The sequence below is a fragment of the Pollachius pollachius genome (genome assembly GCF_949987615.1).
Source record: "Pollachius pollachius genome assembly, chromosome: 12".
In the NCBI taxonomy this organism is placed as follows: domain Eukaryota; kingdom Metazoa; phylum Chordata; class Actinopteri; order Gadiformes; family Gadidae; genus Pollachius; species Pollachius pollachius.
Window position 1 is genome coordinate 9,231,653 of NC_136945.1, and position 21,181 is coordinate 9,252,833.

General features: G+C 45.3%; 1 protein-coding gene across 2 annotated transcripts; it reads right to left on the minus strand.

Annotated features, from left to right (window-relative positions):
* Window positions 1–131: 131 nt before the first annotated feature.
* mars1 (methionyl-tRNA synthetase 1) lies at window positions 132–21,009 on the minus strand. 2 transcript variants are annotated; one of them, XM_079747785.1, is made up of 22 exons: window positions 20,815–21,009; window positions 19,282–19,372; window positions 19,071–19,149; window positions 18,772–18,903; window positions 18,253–18,328; window positions 17,902–18,086; window positions 17,047–17,156; window positions 16,677–16,793; window positions 16,097–16,300; window positions 12,349–12,550; window positions 11,424–11,498; window positions 11,054–11,224; window positions 10,012–10,107; window positions 9,186–9,303; window positions 8,512–8,725; window positions 6,474–6,605; window positions 5,794–5,898; window positions 5,291–5,486; window positions 3,619–3,690; window positions 3,393–3,419; window positions 2,662–2,784; window positions 132–690 (listed from the first exon to the last, which is right to left on the minus strand). In XM_079747785.1, the coding sequence occupies exons 1-22, from the start codon at window positions 20,915–20,917 to the stop codon at window positions 538–540; spliced, it is 2,781 nt and encodes a 926-aa protein (XP_079603911.1). In that variant the 5' UTR covers window positions 20,918–21,009; the 3' UTR covers window positions 132–537. The 2 variants fall into 2 exon arrangements, with proteins under 2 accessions (XP_079603911.1, XP_079603912.1); XM_079747786.1 differs by lacking the exon at window positions 3,393–3,419.
* Window positions 21,010–21,181: the final 172 nt, after the last annotated feature.

Sequence of the window (21,181 nt, forward strand, 5' to 3'; positions counted from 1 at the left end):
ACCGAAAGCAATTTTACCGGAAAAAATTGCACTGCATGCATTATACTTTTCCAAGTCCTGTGAGGATTAAATACTATAACGTTAAAACATCTTTTGGCAACTGAATGTACAAAAAACAAAGACTTAAAATATTCTATTTTCATAGGGATTTATTTTCAGCAAACGGCATAAGAACAACGTTCAGGGAATATATCTATAAAAACAATAGTATTCGATACGTAACACACCGTCCACCACCTTATCACAGCGAGGTAAAAAACGGCTTTCCCTTTTTTGTGTGGAGGTTTTTCGTTCTTCCAATTCTGTAGCTGTATTCAAACGAGTCAGCCTCGGATTCCCGTCTGTCCTAGCCAGCGTTTCTTAAGACCCCGGTGCCAGCACTACTACATTGTCTCAGATCCCGTCACGGCTTTGCCTTAAGCTAAAACACCCTCTCCCTCTCTGGGTGTACATCTTGTTCTCCCTCCTCTGGTTTGATCACTCACACTGTATTGTGAGTCATCCCTTTCGTCGCCTCACCTCCATCCGTTCATTCATTCATTTCTTCTTGCCCTTCTGGGGGGCAGCAGGCGCGGCGCTCTTCCCCTCGGCCAGGGCCAGCTGTTTCTTCAGGTCCAGGAGCTTGTTCACCTCCAGCGTGATGGCCGCCTTCTCCGCCTTCTGGCCCTTCAGGACTCGCACCTTGTCCCCCTGCCGCAGCGGGGGGGGGAAGAAAAGAGGCGCTGTGTAAGACAAAGTATTTGACACGCCGCAGTGGACAGCACGGGAGACCCGTGGTTATTAAAATAAATCTGTTTGTGCACACACACACACACACACACACACTTTTCGTTTAGTAAACTGTTTGACACGGGATGTTACTAAAGGCACTGGACATCGACAATAGATCAAGTGAAGTGAGTGGATTAGTTCAGTGTGACGCAATTCATGAATCAAGACATATTGACATTACACACTTTTTTATCAGGTTTATAAATAATTTCTCATTCCACAACACGCAACTAATGAAAACATTTTTTTAAGTGAATCATTCAGTGACAAGGTGGTCGGGGCTGGTCATTCCAGAACGGTTGTTATATAGACCAGCCAATCACCCCAGACAGATTGTCGTTAGTAACTACATTTCTAATGGCAGTGAACACCAAACCATTCATCAAGTAGTCACACAGTTCATGAATAAACCAAGCAAGAAACCCATCATAGAAGGTTACATCATTAATCCCAATCTTAAACAATTTCTTGACACACTACAAAAACCTCCCCCATAAAAATGAAATGAAAAGTTAAACATTTTGAGTGACAATAGCGATTTCATTTGCAGCAGTGGCTCCGGAGTTAGAGCGGGGTTGTCCGGCCACCAGAAGGTTGCTGGTTCGATGCCCTTCTTCTCCTAGCCAAGTGCTGAGGTGTCCCTGAGCAAGACCCCTAACTCCGAGTTCTCCCGAAGAACCACTCCCTTGCATTGCTATCACTGTCATTGTTGTATGGATGTGCGTGTGTGAACAGGTAAATGTGAGGCACTCTTTGTAAAGCGCTGTGAACGGTCACGGGTCTGAAAAGCACTACATAAATGCAGACCCTTTCCAATTATTTTATGTGCCTTCAAGAATCATCATTATATTATTGTAGACTAGGCCTGGGCGATTTGGCCCTAAAAATGTAATCATGAGTTTGAAATTGCCAATTTTCGATTTAAACCTTCGGTTTTTCTCTGAACCAACAAAATAGACCCAAATATATGGCCCATCGTTTGAAGTGTCTTAATGAACCCCTCTTTCGTCAGCGCGTCTGTGATGGCCTGCCACGGGACGCTTTCTTGTCATCAGTAATGACTGCTGCTGCCGAAGATGCCTGCTTTTTTTGCGGGGCTTTGTGGCTATAGCTGGTATCTGCATCTCGTGGTGCTACACACACCTGCCATTCAACCTCATGTCTCTGTCGCAAACGCAGGAATAGGTTGGTTGAGTTCAACATAAACATGGCCATATGTCTTATATGATCGTCAACATCAGGGTCTATGCCATTTTAGAACGGCAACTGAAACAAGATCTTAATTGCGCGAAAAACAGGAGTCAAATCCTATTTTCCTTCCAGTCAGCCCCAAAACACCAAAGGTACCCTACTGCGAAAGCAGGTATATATTGTTTTTCCTGAAGCAAAAACGCCTGTTGTGCCAGCGTACAATAGTATAGTATACTCTCCGACGTCACAACCAAGGGACACCGGAGGCGAGGTGTGTGTGGACGTGTAGCGCTCCGTCTGGGCAGCGATTGAATGCACTGTCCGAAAGAGGGTTAAGCTTCTTATGGCTTCTTATACTCATAGTATAACGCCACGGTGTGTGTGAATGTGCGGATGTGTGGCGGTCGTTCTGGAGATGTTGATTTTGATAATGACGTCCGAGAGAGGGTAAGGCTTCCCGGACACTGGTGGTATGACGGTGTGTGTGTGGATGTGTGTCTGTGTCTGTGTGTCTGAGCAGCAACGTATTTTGATTTCCACGACAGAGTGAGGATTAAGCCTCTCAGTATAATTTATAAGTCGTGATTTGGGAGTTTCATTGCCAGTGCCATTTCACAAACCGTAGGAAAGAAAAAACTAAAGTGTAGAAATTAAAATAAAAAAATGGCCCAGCCCTATTGGTGACCAATCAGAGCTCACCTGTTCGGCAACGGCCTGCATCAGCTGCTTGGCTCTCTCCGGGTCAGCACCGCTCACCACCGCCCCGTCGTTAACGGCAACGGGAGCTGCCGCAGCTGCAGGGTCCTGGGCAACTTTCTGGGCCTGTAGGAATACAATTCAATTATAAAATAAACCCAGCAGAAATAAGAGGCAAACTCTGTATTGAGAGAACACACGCAGGGTTAGATGAAGTGCTGATGTGAGTCTGGCTCATCTGATGAAAAACACCACTGTGGTTGCACTGTGGCGACAGGTCCATCTGATGAGAAGAACACCACTATAGCTGCAGTATGGTGACAGGTTAATCTGATGAGAATAACACCACTATGGTTGCAGTGTGGTGACAGGTTAATCTGATAAGAATAACACCACTATAGCTGCAGTATGCTGACAGGTTAATCTGATGAGAATAACACCACTATAGCTGCAGTGTGGTGACAGGTTAATCTGATGAGAAGAACACCACTATAGCTGCAGTATGGTGACAGGTTAATCTGATCAAGAACACCACTATAGCTGAAGTATGGTGACAGGTTAATCTGATGAAGAACACCACTATGGTTGCAGTATGGTGACAGGTTAATCTGATGAAGAACACCACTACGGTTGCACTACGGTGACACAGGGTGTTTATGTTTTTCACGCCACACACACACACACACACACACACACACACACACACACACACACACACACACGGGCTATGATACCTTCTTAACGGGCGGCTCGTCCTCAGGCTAAAAGCAAGACAGGTTCGGGAGAAGGTTAAAAATGATGGTGTGCTGGTGCTTTTTAGTTCACCCGTTTCGACATGATCACATACTTTTGTCGAAGCAGTGAACACATTTTTTTTGTCATCTTAATTATTCAGAATGAAAAGAAAATATCAGACTGAGCTCAGGCAAGCCACCATTACTCCCCATGAGCGTCATGTACCTGCTGTCCCCCAAACTTCTTCTTCAAAGCCTCGATCTGGTCCGCCTCCAGCTTCTGGAACAATGGACTGACCTGCAGTCAGGAGATAATCACCGGCAATGACTCACGTATCAGAGTAAAGGTTCAACTATACACGCAAGAGCACATGTAAAGATACGTTGTGATTCTGTAGCCGATACAATGTGAAAGCCTTAAAATGTTGCTTGGCATAACCAATTATTGGGACATTTCTGATCTACACTCAGCAATCTGGGTGCGCGTACCGAAAAGCTAGGGCATTAAAATACGCTTTAGAATAATGGGATTTGAACTCGTGGACAAACACGTGCGTGCGGTGCTGGAGAGACGGCGGGACAGGTCGCTCCTTTTCTGTGTGTTTCGCTGAGCTGTTGTCAGTCGGCATGGCAGGCTGCTGGCGGAGCAGCACATCCAAACCCGGGCAATCTGGCCCCAAGTGACAAGTGGCTCTGGGTTAACCAACTGCAACGAGGCTGAGCCACAAATACACCTGCTGGGTGTGTCTGTGTGTGTGTGTGTGTGTGTGTGTGTGTGTGTGTGTGTGTGTGTGTGTGTGTGTGTGTGTGTGTGTGTGTGTGTGTGTGTGTGTAAATTGCATATAAATGCTTCGGTATACACAGATACTATCTGTTGCATGTTCTTGGGTCATTCTGCTTAAAATGGTATACAGCTCATTATGCAGTGTGCATTCTGTGACGGTGTAAATTATATGAATGTGCAATTATACAAACAACCACGTGCTCAATGCATATAGAGTGTTGCCCGGTCTTGGGTCAGCCTAGGGGTTAAAGACTTATCTAAAACGCAGGATGGTCTAGTGATTAAGGTGTTTGAACCCTTACAAGGACGGTGTTCCTGTAGACATCCTTGAACAAGATCCAGGACCCCTACCTGCTCATTAAGCTGCTGTCGGTACGATTAAAGAGTTGTGAGGGGGGGGGGGGGGGGGGAAAGAGAGAGAGAGAGAGAGAGAGAGAGAGAGAGAGAGAGAGAGAGAGAGAGAGAGAGAGAGAGAGAGAGAGAGAGAGAGAGAGAGAGAGAGAAAAAAAGAGCAGGACTTTTGAAAATAAACAACCAAAAAAAATAACATCCTTCCATGCTCCCTTCCTCCCTAGACTTCTTCTTCTAGACTTCAGGCCAGATAAGATTCCTCGTACCAATCAGGGGACAGATGCCATGATGGGTCAGAAAAGAGCCTGGAGTGATCTCAAATGGAAACAGCATTTCACTTAGTGGGACTTGAAAAATAATATATGCTGACGGAATGCGGTAGACCATAATGAGATACAGAAAACAACATGTCGACTCCCATAGTGAAATATTAATATTCTTCCTTATAAGTATATGTCAAATCAATGGATTCTATTAATGAAGCCGTTTATTCTAAATATTACTTATCTTATTTTATAACGTTTTGTCTCATTTTATCCTTTTCTCGTTATTGCAGCGTGGGTCAGAGACAAACGCAATTTCAATTCCTCTATTTGTTTCGCACCTATATTGGATTCGGAATTGACAATAAAGCTGACGTTGACTTTGACGTGACCCCGGCCAGTCTCTTAAAAACAAACCTCCCACTGAATCATGAAGTGGCATAGAGATACAGGCCGGCCATCGGGGCGACCAGCGTGTGCGCTATCAGGGCTACACTCACGGTGCCGATGGCGTGGCCGGCGGGCAGGGAGCAGACGAAGCTGCCTCCGGCGTGCAGCATGGTGCTCACGCAGGCGGCCGGGGCGTTGAGCTGCTCCCGGATGGTCCGGCTCGTGGTGGGGATGTAGGGCTGCAGCAGCACCGACAGCAGGCAGGCAATGTTGACCGACACGCCCGTCACGGTGCCTGCGCGCTGCCTGGAGAGAAGGAAGGGAAGGCTTGGCTCTTAACGGTCGCATGTATGTGTATATATCGGATGTGTTTTCTGATTGTTGGTGTAAGATGGAGGAATGGGCTTTCCGGAGAGCATGCGTTAGGTCAACTTTTTTGGAAAGTGACTATTTATTTGGCTTTACTCGAGCAAAGGAATTCACACACAGGGTCCAAAATGATCCTCAGCTGGATGTCACACACACACACACACACACACACACACACACACACACACACACACACACACACACACACACACACACACACACACACACACACACACACACACACCTGTCCTGGTCCCCTCCCTTGATCTTCTTCCAGGGTTCGTTGACCTGGATATACTGGTTGCCATGGCGAGAGATGTTCAGGATGTGCTTCAGCCCGTCTCGGATCCTGGCAGGAAACAGTGAAGAAGACGGTGATGGTGAGAACCTTGGGCCGTGAGGCAGGACCTGCAGTAGGTACTGTAAAAGCAGCTGTAGGCTGGAGACGTGTTCAGCCATGGCGTTTCCAGACTGCATCATCTCAATATACGATTTAATCTCATATTAAGATGAACACATAAATGCCAATTTGTAAAAATATGCACAAAATACCTACTATTAAAGGGGTTTGTTTTTTCTTGAAAAGGGGTGAGAGGAGAAATTGTTTATTTTGGGGTAGTTTTTCTTAAGCGCGTCAAAATCTTTTTCTCTAAAGAGGGTGAAAGCTTTTTCTCGAGGAGGTGAAATTGTTGTTTTCTTAAAAGGGGGAAAAGTGTCATTTTTTCTTAGGGAGGTAAAAGCACCATGACTTAAGGAGGTGAAAGTATTATTGCTTGAGGAGGTGAAAGTGTTTTTCTTAAGGAGATGAAAGCATTTTTTTCTTGAGGTGAAAGTGTTGTTTTCTCAAGTGGGTGAGAAAGTGTTGTTTATTTCTCCAGGGAGTGAGCGTGGCGGTGTTTCCTCAACAGCAGCAGATCTCCTTACTTGACTTTGTCCATGAGGGAGATGTACTGGCGCAGCTCCCAGCCCACCTGGGCCAGCAGCGTCTTGTCCTCCGCGAGCAGCTCCATCGCCGGCACGCATCCCTCAAAGAACTTGGTGACAAACATCCCGGCTCTGGGGAGTGGCAGAGGCAGAGAGGGGGGGAGGGGGAAGAGGAACAGAGAGGAGCAGATGGGGAGGAAGTGGGGAGAAGAGGAAGGGCTCGTTACTTGACTTGCTAATCGTGGATCCATTATTGATCGCGGCGGCAGATGCAATGTAGCGTCGTGCCAATCTAAACAAACCCTGGCGCTCGTTAGGGCGGTGTGTGGCGTCAATCACCTCCAAGTTGTTATCATGTGTGGAATAAATAACTGTTAGAAACTAAATACAAGCAGTCGTGAAGAGCTCTGCCGTGTATTTCGAGGTTGGAGCTAATATTGGCGGCGAGATATTTCCACATCTTATAAAACATCGAATGTGATGTTTTATACAGACCCGCTGTCTACCGTGAAGAATATAAAGATTAGCGATGAGAGTTGACTGAATTGTTGCGATTCACGAATTAATCATCTTCCACAAACTGTGTGTGTGGGCAGGGGGAGTGTGTGAAACCTGGGTCAAACCTGTAGCTGCTGCCACATACAGCCAGATTAATAAGCCTTGATTATAAACACATGGACAAGCATTCGCATTCAGCAGAGGAAGCCAGGGAGTATTTTGACCTATGTTTTATTAAAGGACTCATCATAGGCATATTGGAGATCTCAAACGGTTATCATCTGCTTGGCACTCAAATCATAGAACTAACGGCAGGACACTGAGTGGCATATCATTTGAAGAGATCCAATTGGAAGCAAACAAGGCTCATGTAAATCCCCTCAGTGCGCAGGATACAGGATGAGAACAGGAGACTTTAGCACAGCTCAATACGTTTCCTCACCCCAGGGCTCCGCTGAGGACCCACCGTTATATGCGCTCCACAGGAAGAGCCACAAAACGTTTCTGTGTACATTCAAAACGATCAGTGTAAAAGATTGATCTGATTATCTAGGAGGAAGAGTGGTATGGTGCTACTGCTATTATTGATTGATAATTATGGCAGCGTTTCCCGGCCGAATTAAAAAGTTGACGGAGCCCTCATTAGGTGCGACGCTGATGGCTCCGGCGGAGCAGAGGCGTTAGGCAGGAGGCCCTCTGGTCCACAGGATACTTTGGAACCAATTAGGCATCAGAGTTGCCGCTGCAGACCAGATCTTACAGATCAAGGAACTTTGCCAAAGGAGGGCCGCTGGGGGGGAATCTTTGATGCAGGATTTAACTCTGATCGTTTAGAAAGCATTCCAGGCGGTTTAATTGGGGGCTAAATTACACCATCCTCAACAAATGCAGCAAATTAGCATGTGCTAGCTGTTGCTCTTTTACACCAGAGCGTGCTGCTTCGGGAGAACGCGTTTGTTTAGGCTTTTGATGTCAACAGATGAGCAACATGATGGGGGTGTTTAACAAACACTGAATGATTAAAAGATGCTGGAGGTAAGACTCAAGAGCTATTAAGCCTTACCTACAAGTCTTACCTTACAAGTCTTACCTACATTGAAGCGTGATTCAGCTATGAGTCAGTGGAATGCTCTGTGACAAAATCTGTTTCTAGGTGACTGCACCTGCCTATGTACAAACCAGTTTACATTAATGACCACTCCGCGCTCATTGATGGTTTGGGGAATCCATGTTGCATGTCAATCACAGGTGTTGGAATCACAACACTTTTCAATGGTGAATAAACATAAGGAGATATGAGAGGTTTAGTTTCAAAATCCCTTCACCTTCAAGATATAAAGCCAAAGAATCATAATTTGACTAAAATTCAAATTATAATTCAATTAAAAAACCAAATATTTTAACACACACACACACACACACACACACACACACACACGAGGAGTCTATAGAAGACTCCTCAATGAACAAACACAAAGGCTGAGTTGAGTTATTTAACCAGCGCTCCCTCCAGTCCCAGTGTCCCCCTCCCAGAACCCACCGGTTGATGAAGTTTCCCAGGTTGTTGAGCAGCTCAGAGTTGTTCTTCAGGGCCATGTCGGCCCAGGAGAAGGCCGAGTCCTGGCCCTCGGGCCGCACGTACAGCAGGTAGAAGCGCCACACGTCCGAGGGGATGCCCGTGTCCTTGGCCATGTCTCCGAACACGCCCACACCGCGGCTCTTAGAGAACTTAGTGTCCTCGTAGTTCAGGTACTCTGCGGGGGGGGGGGACGACACTGTTTACCATGGCTTTATGTACAACCACCATTCAGGCGTTTAGGTTTACTCTCCAGGTGGACTGTAAGGTTCACAAATACAACTTGAGACTCAAATCGCCATGTCTTCATATATTTCAGCTCCTTTGTCGTTCAAATATGTGGTTTAAATGGCAGCGATATCAGTAAGTAGTAGTAATAATTCAAATGGATTGGGAATCCACAGTTCAGAGGGGAAACCTGCTTGAAATCTGTGAAAATATATTTGATAATAAAACACCATGTGGTCTTCTGGCTCCAGATTTAACATAACATTCTCCAACGGAGAATGTTACTAGGTTTCTAAGATGTTTTTGTTGGGTGTCTCACACAGCTTATACTCTTGCTGCATGAATCTTATAACTATTCACATCAACAATCCCATTATCGACCAATAAAAGTGAAGTACAAAAAAGGTTACCCGTGGCAACGAGGTGATTGACAAGGGTGTAGTTGTCCTGGGCTCCCAGCAGGGAGGAGGGGAACACGACACTGTGGAACGGCACATTGTCCTTGGCCATGAAGTTGTACAGCTCCACCTGGTGGCAGGAGCACAACACCGCAGGGAGGAGATGACATCATATTGGATCATGGTGAGATCATCCAGTTCAAAGAGGACTTATCTGCTGTTCCCAACCCCCCAATCAACCTCGTTTTCTGTTTGCTCTGCGAATATATAGGCCAACACACACACACACACACACACACACACACACACACACACACACACACACACACACACACACACACACACACACACAGCTGAAGCCTTATGTTTTTTATATAGAGAGCTGAGCAGTCAGTGTGAGTGTTATAGTGGGGTAGTTTGGTTGAGAATGCAAATGTTTGAAGAGCTCTTTCATCAATGGGCTCTAAAGTCGGTTTTAAAGACTCCCCATCTCCATAATATCCACATGTAAATGCCTTAATGGCTGTTTAACCCCTTTGCATTATACAGATCTCCATAAGGGGGACATGGGAATAAACAAGCATTGCTTAATTGTTGCCTTCACCACATGGACATAATTAGCCACTCAACAGTTTGACCTGACTGGTGGGAACACATAAACGACAATTAACAGTTTAGCTCATTTTAGCTCATTTGCAACTATCTTCATCTTTGTTGTAGTACATGTTATGGAACTTTAAATACATACAGAACAATCATATTTTCCCAGAATGGCTTCAAAGGATCTGTGTTGTTGGCAAAAGTTTCAGATCTCTCCATTAACGGTCCTGAAATGTACCTGCTCAGGATTCTTCCACCACTTCTCCCATTGGTCGGTGTAGTTGGCAGTGATGGACAGGTAGCCAATAGGGGCATCGAACCACACGTAGAACACCTAAAAAAAAGTGTGTTTGTGAACAACCTTCTCCAAAGTGAACCTCATGTAGATATCGTTGGTTGTCATTTTTTACAGTTATAATGAGACACTTTCACATTAATTCCTTCATTGTTGATCCAAAAAACAAAGACAAAATGAACACCATTTGACAAACACATAAATTATCTTTGACACTATTGTTACGCAGTTAACATAGAATTGCCTCAAATAAGTGCTGAGCTAAAGACAAGAAAAGCCTACTAAGTAACTTACGACTTATTTAAATAGCACTTGATTAACTTCAAGCTGATTTATTGCCACTTGACTCATTTTCTACCAGCATGAGGCAACTCTTACATCCTGTGTTGACGTGAAGGCACTGTATATGGGGAAGGGGCTCCTGCCAGCACCTCACATGGTATATCACTCTGGGTGCCAGGGGCACGCTGTTCCTCAGAGAACATGATGTGCTCAATAGACTCATAAAACAATCAGGGTTACAGCTAACCCCCCCCCCCCCCCCCCCCCCCCCTGGAGGCCGGGGGATTGAGAAGTCATTCCGAGTTCATTTACTTCCCCTTCATACACATCATCAAATAAGCATCATTCCATTCTGGACAAAAGCGGTCCTCGTCTTTGCAGCCAAGCCTTCAGCTAACCTGTTTTAAGGCCCTGATACACGCAAGACTAAATAGATTGTTCAACAGTACCACACAAATTGTCTGGTAACTGTAAAGTATGGCGCATTGCGTCATATTGTTTATTTCAAGATGGAGCAGTTAGTAGAAAGAAGACTTTATGAGATCTGTGGGTCACAAGGGCACCGAGATTCTAGGGATCTCCTGATCTCCTTGCGTCACTCAAGCTACAGCCCACACACTGCCAAGGACAGCCTCAGGCTCGCTCACGTTATAGTCCCCACCCCTCACCCAGGCCAAAATTGAAGCCGATAGTGATGACACACCTTGTCCGCAAAGTCGGGGTGTGGTACTGGGGTCCCCCACTTCAGGTCCCTGGTGATGCAGCGGGGTTTGAGGCCGTCCCGGAGCCAGGAGCGGGTGATCTGCTTGGCGTTGGGCGTCCAGTCGCCCGCGGCCGTCGACTTGTCCAGCCACTGCTCCAGCTGACTCTCCAACTGACGAGACCGAAAACAAGCAATAAGCGACTTTAGCGTTTTAGGTTCGGGATCCCAATAGCCTCCGCTGTATGTCACTAAAGTGATCGCCATAACACTGGCAGAGACGGGTTAGTAACCACACAGTCAACCGTGAGAAACGGAAGAATGGGCAATTGCAGGCCCGACATGTTTGAGCACACTAGAAGGTGTGCAGTACCTTGGGTAAGTCCAGGAAGAGGTGTTTGGATGATTGGATGATAGGCGTCTTGCTGCAGACCTTACACAGGGGATTCTGCAAAAAAGAAAACGATCAATGGTTTGTGCGCTGGGTATATATATTTTTTTACAAAGGGTTCATGCTATATCACACATTAACATGCATCACATTTACATTGCATCATAATTCTAGAGTCAAGCCTGAAGCACAGGCAGCTGTATAGAAATACAGCTTGCTACATTCACGCTCCATGCGCTTGGCTGCCATTAAAACCTTGCGACTCTGTTTCTATCTGTGGGTGTCGCTACATGTATGAGCTGTGTGTGATTTGGAGCAAACACCACAAATGTAGATGATTATCGTGCAGGAGGTGAAGAGTAAATCTGGACCTCATTCACAAGAAATTAAAATTAACAATAATTCTAACCTAGCTTTTACGATCAGTCTGTTGACTTTACCGACCACCACCACAACGAAGGGCCGCAACGAAGGGCCGCAATGAAGGGCCACAGCGAAGGGCCACAGCGAAGGGCCACAGCGAAGGGCCACAACTAGGGGCCTCAACTAGGGGCCTCAAAGAAGGGCCACAGCGAAGGACCACAACGAAGGGCCACAACTAGGGCCCTCAAAGAAGGGCCTCAAAGAAGTGCCACAACGAAGGGCCACAACGAAGTGGGCCACGACAAAGGGCCACAAAGAAGGGCCACAACTAAGTGGGCCACGACAAAGGGCCACAACTAGGGGCCTCAAAGAAGGGCCTCAAAGAAGGGCCACAAAGAAGGGCCACAACGAAGGGGGCCACAACAAAGGACCACAACGAAGGACCACAACGAAGGGCCACAACGAAGGGGGCCACAACGAAGGGGGCCACAACGAAGGACCACAACGAAGGGGGCCACAACGAAGGGCCACAATTCAACCTCACCTTGAGTTCCACGGCGTTGATGAGCTTCCCGCATTTGTCGCATTGATCCCCGCGGGCCTCGGGGTAGCTGCAGTGGGGACACCCGCCCTCCACGAAGCGGTCGGCCAGAAAGCGCCGGCAGCCCTCGCACCTCAGCTGCTCCACTGTGTCCTCCAATAGGAAGCCCCGCTCGTGGAGACGCCAGAAGATGTCCTGGGCGATCCTGCAGAAGGACAGGGAACAGCAGCATGTGAGAAGGGGAACATGTTCAGGGCGATCATGCAGAAGGGGCGTACAGGAAGGGAACATGTGAGATTGGGAACGAGAGAGAGAGAGAGACACACCGGATGCTTTTCAGGTCACCATATATATCGTAATTAAAACACAGGTAAAGGGCCACTGTAACAAATGCCCAATTGAAGGTACATCAAATCCTATCTGAAGGCCCCCACATGTTGCAGAAAGTTGCAAAGACTCACAAAGACACTGTTTTGATTTTAACTTTAATCCAACTATTTTGCATTAAAACGTTGTCGCATAACTAATCAATGAGTCCGGGAAAAGCCTTTGAAATTCTGTGATGTTTATATCGAAGGATTTCTGTGCGATAGGCAGGATAGTGTCAAACGCTTACATGCCTCAAGCCCGCGACCAAAATGATAAGGTTCACCCCCAACAGTGTGGCCTAATAGTGCGCCACCATGTCTGATGAAGATCCCTAGCGGTCGAAACGTTGCCTGTTAATAAATCCACTTCTGGAGCATTAAAACAGTGTGCAGACCCTCCTTTCTCTTATATTCAACACTATTGTCTAGCACCTGTGGATTACATTTGGATGTGCGCACCACCCCTCTTTATTTGATGCACCACCATGTAACATTTTAAACAGGGCTGTCGCGACCAAGAAATTTAATTTCTGAATCGGCCGAATTGGTTAAACACAAGTTAATGGAATAACGCTTTAAAAAGCCAAACTGCAATATCACGTAGGTGCTGTGTGGAGGTAGCCTGTGTATTTCAAATCTATTGGTGGTCCGAGTCCGACTCGGTCGCGGCAGAGCTTCAATGTAAAGCGGGTTGCCCACCAGACGAGCCACGGAGCATGGTAAAAATGATAACACTGCAGAAGGCTCGTTGGTCTTCTTCTGTGTTTAACGAGTGGTCTTGATGGCGTGGTGACGCATGTTGGAAGTCATAACGCGGCTGTATGGTTGCGCCGTTTTGTGTGCTCTACTTGGAAACATGATCCCCTTAAGTTCCAATGGAGACACACTGCTTTGATCCTAAAACTATAAAAAGGTGGTTTGTACATTGTGCAAAGTTTCAATGAAATTGCACAGCAGAATTATCTGCGGTGTATATTACCCAAATAGCAGCCTGTAATGATTAGTAGCCCAGGTCACTTGTTCAATCTTGTTGTGCAAGCGGGGAATTACCATTAAGCTAATATTGATTGTGTCACTAACTTTTTGAAAGGTATTTGTATAGAATACAAGGCATGAACACCGCAGGGCAAAGCCTTGTTGTGATCACCTTTGTATTTAGGCCACACTCGTATTTAGGCCGCACAACCATAATCTGTTTATAGGCCGCGGTCTATATTAGCGTAATTATGGTATATAGCTAAGATAAATGAACACATAATGTACTCTACCGGTGTTATTAGTGAACTCAAGATGATCTGTTGTAGGATACATTGTTAAATACGTTCTGGAAAGAGGTTGTTAAACCAGGATGCAGTCAACCTTAAGTGACATCTGGAGGAAGTGTGCACCATATTAAGTGTCTAGAGTGACTAGCTAGACAGAGTCTCTTGCGGAAGGGTTGTCAAGTCCACACCTGTGTGTGCGGATGTGTGCATTTCAGACACCGTGCTCTCTTAAAAGACCGTTGTGAATGCGTGGTTCCCTTCGTGTAAACCGATCATGAATCTTGAATCTATGCAAGCGCAAAAAATGGTTGCACAATCCACATATAGCTTATGTACATTTTTATAGTCATAACATCTATATAACAGAATACAAGTATTGTTTTTTACTTTATTTTTGCTTCTACTAAAGAAACAATTAAAGGATCAGCACTGAATGTCTTCTTTTGTAATATGACAGTACAGTTTCGATTTTTAAAGTCACCATATTGCAGATTCAATGCATAAATTGTTGGGACTCCCCTAAACATCAAGTTGCAGATTAAAGCTTTATATCATTCACTATTTTGCATTGAGTCAAATGGCACACACGTTTATCCAAAGCCACTTATAGTGATTTCATCAAAGAGCAGATAGGGGTTAGGAATCTTGCTCATGGATTTCTACAGATACTGCGACACAGATCCCATCCATGCAAATGTTGGGGTTTTGAGTCTCTTCTCTCCACAGGCTACAGTGCTACAGTGTTAACACCAGGGGGATAACCATGGCTAAGTTTCATATCCTACTGGGATCCACACTCTCATTCAAGGTTGTTCAGTTGTGAAACTCTTTACCTGAGAATATGAGAGTGGCTGGTTGTATTGGAACCGTCAAGCACAATACAACAATAAATGTGTGTGCATCTCAATAATTGTTGGTCTACTCAATATTGTAATGGAATCTCCTTTTCTTTTGAATGGCTGTTGATCTTTTATTTCTTTTAAAACTGTTGTCATTTATGTAAGGATGAGAAAAACGTAGCTTGGCATGAGCCAGCCTTTGCAAGGACATTATCATTTCCTCGTACGTGGTCTGGGATTCGTCCTCGCTGGTGGCTCTCCCACCATCGGGCCAATCGAAGGCTGCCGTGGTTGTAGGAGGCGGGTAATAACGCAAGGCGACAGGCAAGGTGCCTTGGTCAGTCTCGGTTAATTAGATTAGTCATGGTACGGCCCGTCGAGCCTCACGGCCAAACCAGAACGGACGCGACGGGTCACGTAGGGGCTGCGGAGTGAGGTGTTTTTTTTTGCCTGCCACACTGACATCGTCTTTGAAGTATATGGAAAAATCCAGTATTTTTACACACAGAAGATGGGCTTTCCTGTGTGCATCTTGCATATTGAGCCCTGTGATAATGCAGTTGGTTATGCATGACTTGAAAGTGTGGGCTACATTAAGTGGTACTGAATTAATTAACTAGATCCTTTTAACGACTAGATCCTGGATATACATTGATTTGACTGATCTATTGTAACATGCCATGTCAAAATACCCACGAGGTCGCTAAGCTCTCGGTCACATTGCCTCTGAGCTACGTATTTATTTTTTATCATCATTCTGAAACAGATTACTCATTTGTTTACACGGTTATATTTTACTTGTAAGAGGGCCGCTTAGCCAGGCGTAGATCGGAAAAAATAAGAGGAAAATAGAGGAAAAATAGGGAAGAGTTGTGGGTGCGCGGCTATGCGCAGTCCTTCAGCTATTTATCTAACGAGCCAACTAATTTAGCTAACATTGGATTTATAACATTTGCAAGCATTTATTTTGGTTTGTGTGGCTGGGATGCAGAACTAAATAATTCCCGACAGAAAGGGATGCCGTGGTTTGGTTAGGTTGGCGAACCCTACAGTAAAGACTGCAGTTTCACATTTCAGCAGCGAGCATAGAGGTAGGGCTTCAAATCAGCTGCTAACAGCAACCGACTCTCTCACGAAGAGCAGACCTCACGAGATCCAGTGGTAGAACCAGGCGAAAGGGAAAGGTATTGCAAAACACCCAATGCATCAGACGCATTGTACCACTTGTCCTACACACACAAACACCCCTGACTAAACAACCCGACGGCGGCCCACTCACTCGGTCTGCTTCGGGGTGGTGGTCCGGCCGAAGAAGTCGAAGTCCACCTGGAACCAGCTGTAGATTTCGGCGTGCACGGCGTGGTATTTGTCGCAGATCTGCTGCGGCGTCAGGCCCTCCTCACGCGCCTTGTTCTCCGTGGCCGTGCCGTACTCGTCCGTGCCACACACGTACAGCACGTTCCAGCCGCGAAGGCGCCCGTACCTGGCAGGAAGGAGGAAGGAGGAGATGATGTCGTTAACCCTTGCGATTCAGGGTGTACCAATACAACTATGTCATCAGGAAGAGGAAGACAGTGTAGGAAGCAATTCATTGATAACATTGATTGGTCCTCTTGACAATTCAATTCATTTTGACTAGTGTGTGATTGGAAATATGCATGTGCAGCATAAAACGCCCCGGATGTGGCGCAAAATTAGACCCGGGCTGATGAGACTAAATAGGCAGATAAAATATGAATCAAGGGACATCTTTAAATTTCAATTATTTATATACGTTAGAAAACAGATCTGATAAATGACTTTAAAAACGGTAGTAGCAGTCTGGTGTATGAGTTGAGACGGAAAAAGAAGCCGGGTACCTGGCGAAGACGTCGGCGCTGAGCACACAGCCGATGATGTTGCCCAGGTGAGGCACGTTGTTGACGTACGGCAGGGCGCTGGTCAGCAGCAGGTTCCGCCGGCCCTCCTGAGGTACACTACCCGGAGACACACAAACTAATTAAAAACAGAAACAGAAATGACGGCGCCTTCAATATTACTTTCATAAACAAATTATGTTATTTCTAACACAATACAGACTATCATTCAAAAACAGTCTGCATTGTCCCTGCAGCCCCTGAAAATAATAGTTAAAGAAGAGCCAACCGCCAGACCGACCAGAACTTGACAGCCCTAAGCGGATTGGCCACAAACAATATTTGTATGACAACGACTACGCCTCATGCTCACATGGGGTGTGGTTTCTCTGTGGGCTCCGTGCAGGCGATCAGGCCTCTACTCCAGGTCAGGGCAGCAGCCTCCATCTCCTCTTCTGACACCACACGCACCGCTTCCTCTGCCTGGCGACGCATTACATTCAAAACAATTACCAATTAATAACAGTTATTCATACGTTTAATTTGCTCTTCAGCTTGGGGCAAAGCAAGTATGTCTGTAATTGTTATTTGTCATATTCCTGTCATTTTGATGGGATGTTATCTTATGTTGGCAACATATTTGTGCCTTGCAGCAGTCTTATTGCATTAAAGAGAGAATTATGAACCAAGATTCAGAACCTCTGATTATGCCCCTGACCATTTGAAATATAAATAAACAAAGTAACACTTCATTAACAACTTTATCACAGCAACTACCCTGGAAACTATTCTAAAGGCAGCCCATGCTATACTTCCTCAACAGCCCTCCTGACTGCTAGTGCTTCCATTGGAAGGAGAATAAAGGGATGGAGTAACACTGATGTAATCCCTATATACAGCATGTTCTATTGCCTAATAGGGATCTGTAATTTAGCTTTAATGGAGATAGGCTCAATCTGGCCCTGAGACACCATCTTCTTCACATGAAACCCCTACTAGTGCAGTCCCTTTAATACAACTCACAAAAAGTGGCGGTTTCCAAAAAACACAACCAGACGCTCCAAATAGAAATAAAACCATTTCTCTGTTCTTCTTACGGATGGTGTCCTTCTGGCATATGAGGGGAGCTAGAAACTCACTCCCCCATGTTTCCAACTTCCAAACTGAATAATGGAGGTGGGAGGAAACACTACATGCCCAAAGAAAAAACCTGGACCCGGACTGCTACCTCCGAGACGGTGCTGTTGCATGACTGTGGGTCTCTGCGCTGGCTGGAGGCGTGTGCGGGCTGCCTCTGCACAAAGGTCTTCAGGACCTCCAGGCCTTTGCCGGGTAGAACCTTCAGAACTGCTGCCTGGCACGCCTTCTCACCCGCCAGCCGGTCAAACCAAGCCTGCACACACTTCCACTCACCTGGTAGGGCAAACGCAATCGAGAGGGCGAGAGACAGCAGAACGCTTGGTCATGTAAGATAAGATCAATCCAAAGCATATATATATTTTCTAGATACAAATATTAGGTATATGAGATTTTCCTATTTATTTTTACGCCAGTTTCTGATTCCAGAATGGCTACCCACCGAAAGCTGGACTGGAGTCAGACAGAAAAGGATGAAGAGCGCCCCAAAGCACAACATCAACAACCGAAACGGATTCCTAGAAAAACACACATTTCTGTGAATAAATACATTGCATCAACATAAATGTGTTAACTTTTTATAACAATTGATACAAATGTCCTCTCAAGGTTTGACTACTCAAAAATATATTTAAAATATCACAGGGAGGAACAGTAGGTAAAAAAGTTAAGCAAATGATGTATGCTGCCCTTGTTCAGAGGAAAATAAAGCCTAGAAAGCCCTTGGGAGGCTAAGACAGTGCCTTAATTTCCCAAAGTGTATCAGGATTTTTTTACTTGGTACGGGTGTGCTGCAAACTATGAGGCTTGCTGTTAGGAATATGCAATTGTGTCAGGGAGTGATAAATACACATATCATCCTTATGCTATAAATATTGCATGCCAAATGTTGGTGTGTGACACACACACGCACACGCACACACACACACACACACAAACACACACACAGGTCGTAGTTTACCTCTGTTAGACATGGCGTGGTCCCCTTGCTCAAGCATTTGTCCAGATAGGAGAGGGGCCCCTGGAGGATCTTGGAGGCCTCTGTAGCTTTGCCTTGCAACACTGCCATATGGAGGGCCTGCAACAGGGCAGGCTGCACACACAACATACAGAAGAGGCCATCAACAAACACCCTAGCCTACAGGCACTGTCTAGCTCACAAAACGCCCGTTTGAAGGAGGGTATGGATCTTTCTGTGAGGTTACTGCTGCCTGATAGCCATTTAGGACTTCACTGTTCAAGGCCTACAACAAGGGTTACCTGAAGTTCGGTGGTCTCCCATTCAAGCCACTGGTTGATGAGGGGGTTGGGTTTCCGTCCACTTGTTTCAAACAAATACCTTCATAGCAGAACCGAAAGCAACTACCTTATTCTGGTGTAAGCATTCAGATTGGGCGACCATAAACATACATATAAAAATGCAACAAAACAGGAAATACAAATGTCTTTGGAGAGTTGGGTGACTACTCACTGGCAGATGGCGTTGGAGCTGAATAGGTGACCTCCACTGGGCAGGAGCAGCGCTGGCAGGGCAAGACGGCTGAGGAAGGGCACCACTCTCTCTGAGGAAACACACAATCAAACACAGACAAATGATCACACAAACGACACTGGCGATGCAAAGTGCTCACATTTTGCGTTATCAAAGACGAAGATAAAATAATGCACCTCGTTCTTACTCAGTCAGAAGTGATAATCAGTCCTCTTTAATTTCAATGAATAAAAATGTAACAAGTATGAAATTTCCATTTTGAATTGCAGTACAACAAGGTAGAGTATTGCCTGTAAATACTTAATAAGTAAAGTCTTTGCATGGAATGTAATCAAGGAACCAATCAGAATTCTATAGTAAGACACTTTTTGCTAATCCTATATGTCATCATCGTTTTATCCCTACACAAGAACTTGTTTTTAGCCCTCCATCAGTGCCATTGATCCACATGTCAGATGCTGCTGGCTGTGCGTCTAGACGTCATCCTGTTCTACAAGGAGAACAGGATCGCAACACAGCTCAGAGTGGATGAGGAATTACTAGACCAGGCAGGCTAAACAATCTCCGCTAAACCAAAAGAACACACCTTGTGGACTTCCTGTTCATTAGTATGAAGTGCTCTTTACCAACCAACTTGAACCGTTTATATATTTAACTTTACATTGCTATTGAATATTCTTCCTTACTCCGTCTGTGAAATGTATGTGATCCCAACCTCCAGCCAAAATGATTAACCCAAAAGAAATAGGGAAGAGTAAGTGAGCAAGACATCATCCATCAGATCACAAACCATAACAAGTTTAGGTGCCAATTCAAATATTACAGTTAAAGTTCATGAGATGGGGAACATGGTGTATTGGCAAACGGGGACAGATGGCCCAGAATTTTGTGAAGGCAATGAGCCTAGAATCAGATTGGGATACAGTAGTCGTATGCCTCATAGGCCAGTAATATCCCATTCAAACATGTGACCTGGTCTAATAGCTACAACTACAACTGTGATTCATAGTACTCAGAACAGTTTAGGGAAGTCTGGATAGGATTTTACAGCATTTCCAACCCCAGCCTATCTTTACTATGTTTAACACCAGGGATATCTAAGGTATTTTTAAACATTTTCTAATCCTTATGTGTGTATTAGCTAAAAACGTAATGAATGTACACAGAAGGTTGTTCGATTGCATCCCAATTGTATAGTGGTCCAGAACATGCGTCCTTGTGAACTAAATACATGATCGTCTTCTTCTTTTCCATCTGCTTCTGAAGTGTGACGGACACAAGCAGATTTCTCCATGTCAATGGAGTTTGTGTGATCATGGATGTATTATAAGCGTGTAACAATACGTTAGTTAACACACACACACACACACACACACACACTGTTTCCAGTAACGCAGTGATTTATCCCAATTGCACCCTCTTTCTACTTATGAAGACAGAAAGTATTCATGATTGTGGACAGATTGATGACAACAACCCATAACTAATGAATCTGTAGCCATGCGTTCTTACCTTCGTGGTTGACATATTGTACATCACATTGTACTAGAGTCAGTTCAACAGCAGCTACTACTTTTAGGCAGTGTGGGTTGCCTTCACTTATATAGAGCTTCATTAGGCCGACAGGAACAGGATGTTTGATAAATGTGTAGAATGTGTAAATGAACGAAAACAGACCCTGTCAACACCTAACTTTGTCGGCGAATGCCGTTGTCCATGCGCTGATGCAAGTACTGTTCAATGGATTACATATGGCGAAAATGTAGTTTTTTTTACAACATCCAATACGTACGGAGCAATGCTGTCTTGGCCTGCAGTGGACTACAACGCCCAGCCTTTTATTCGTGTACGTCACCAGCAAACAATTTGAGGATGTCCT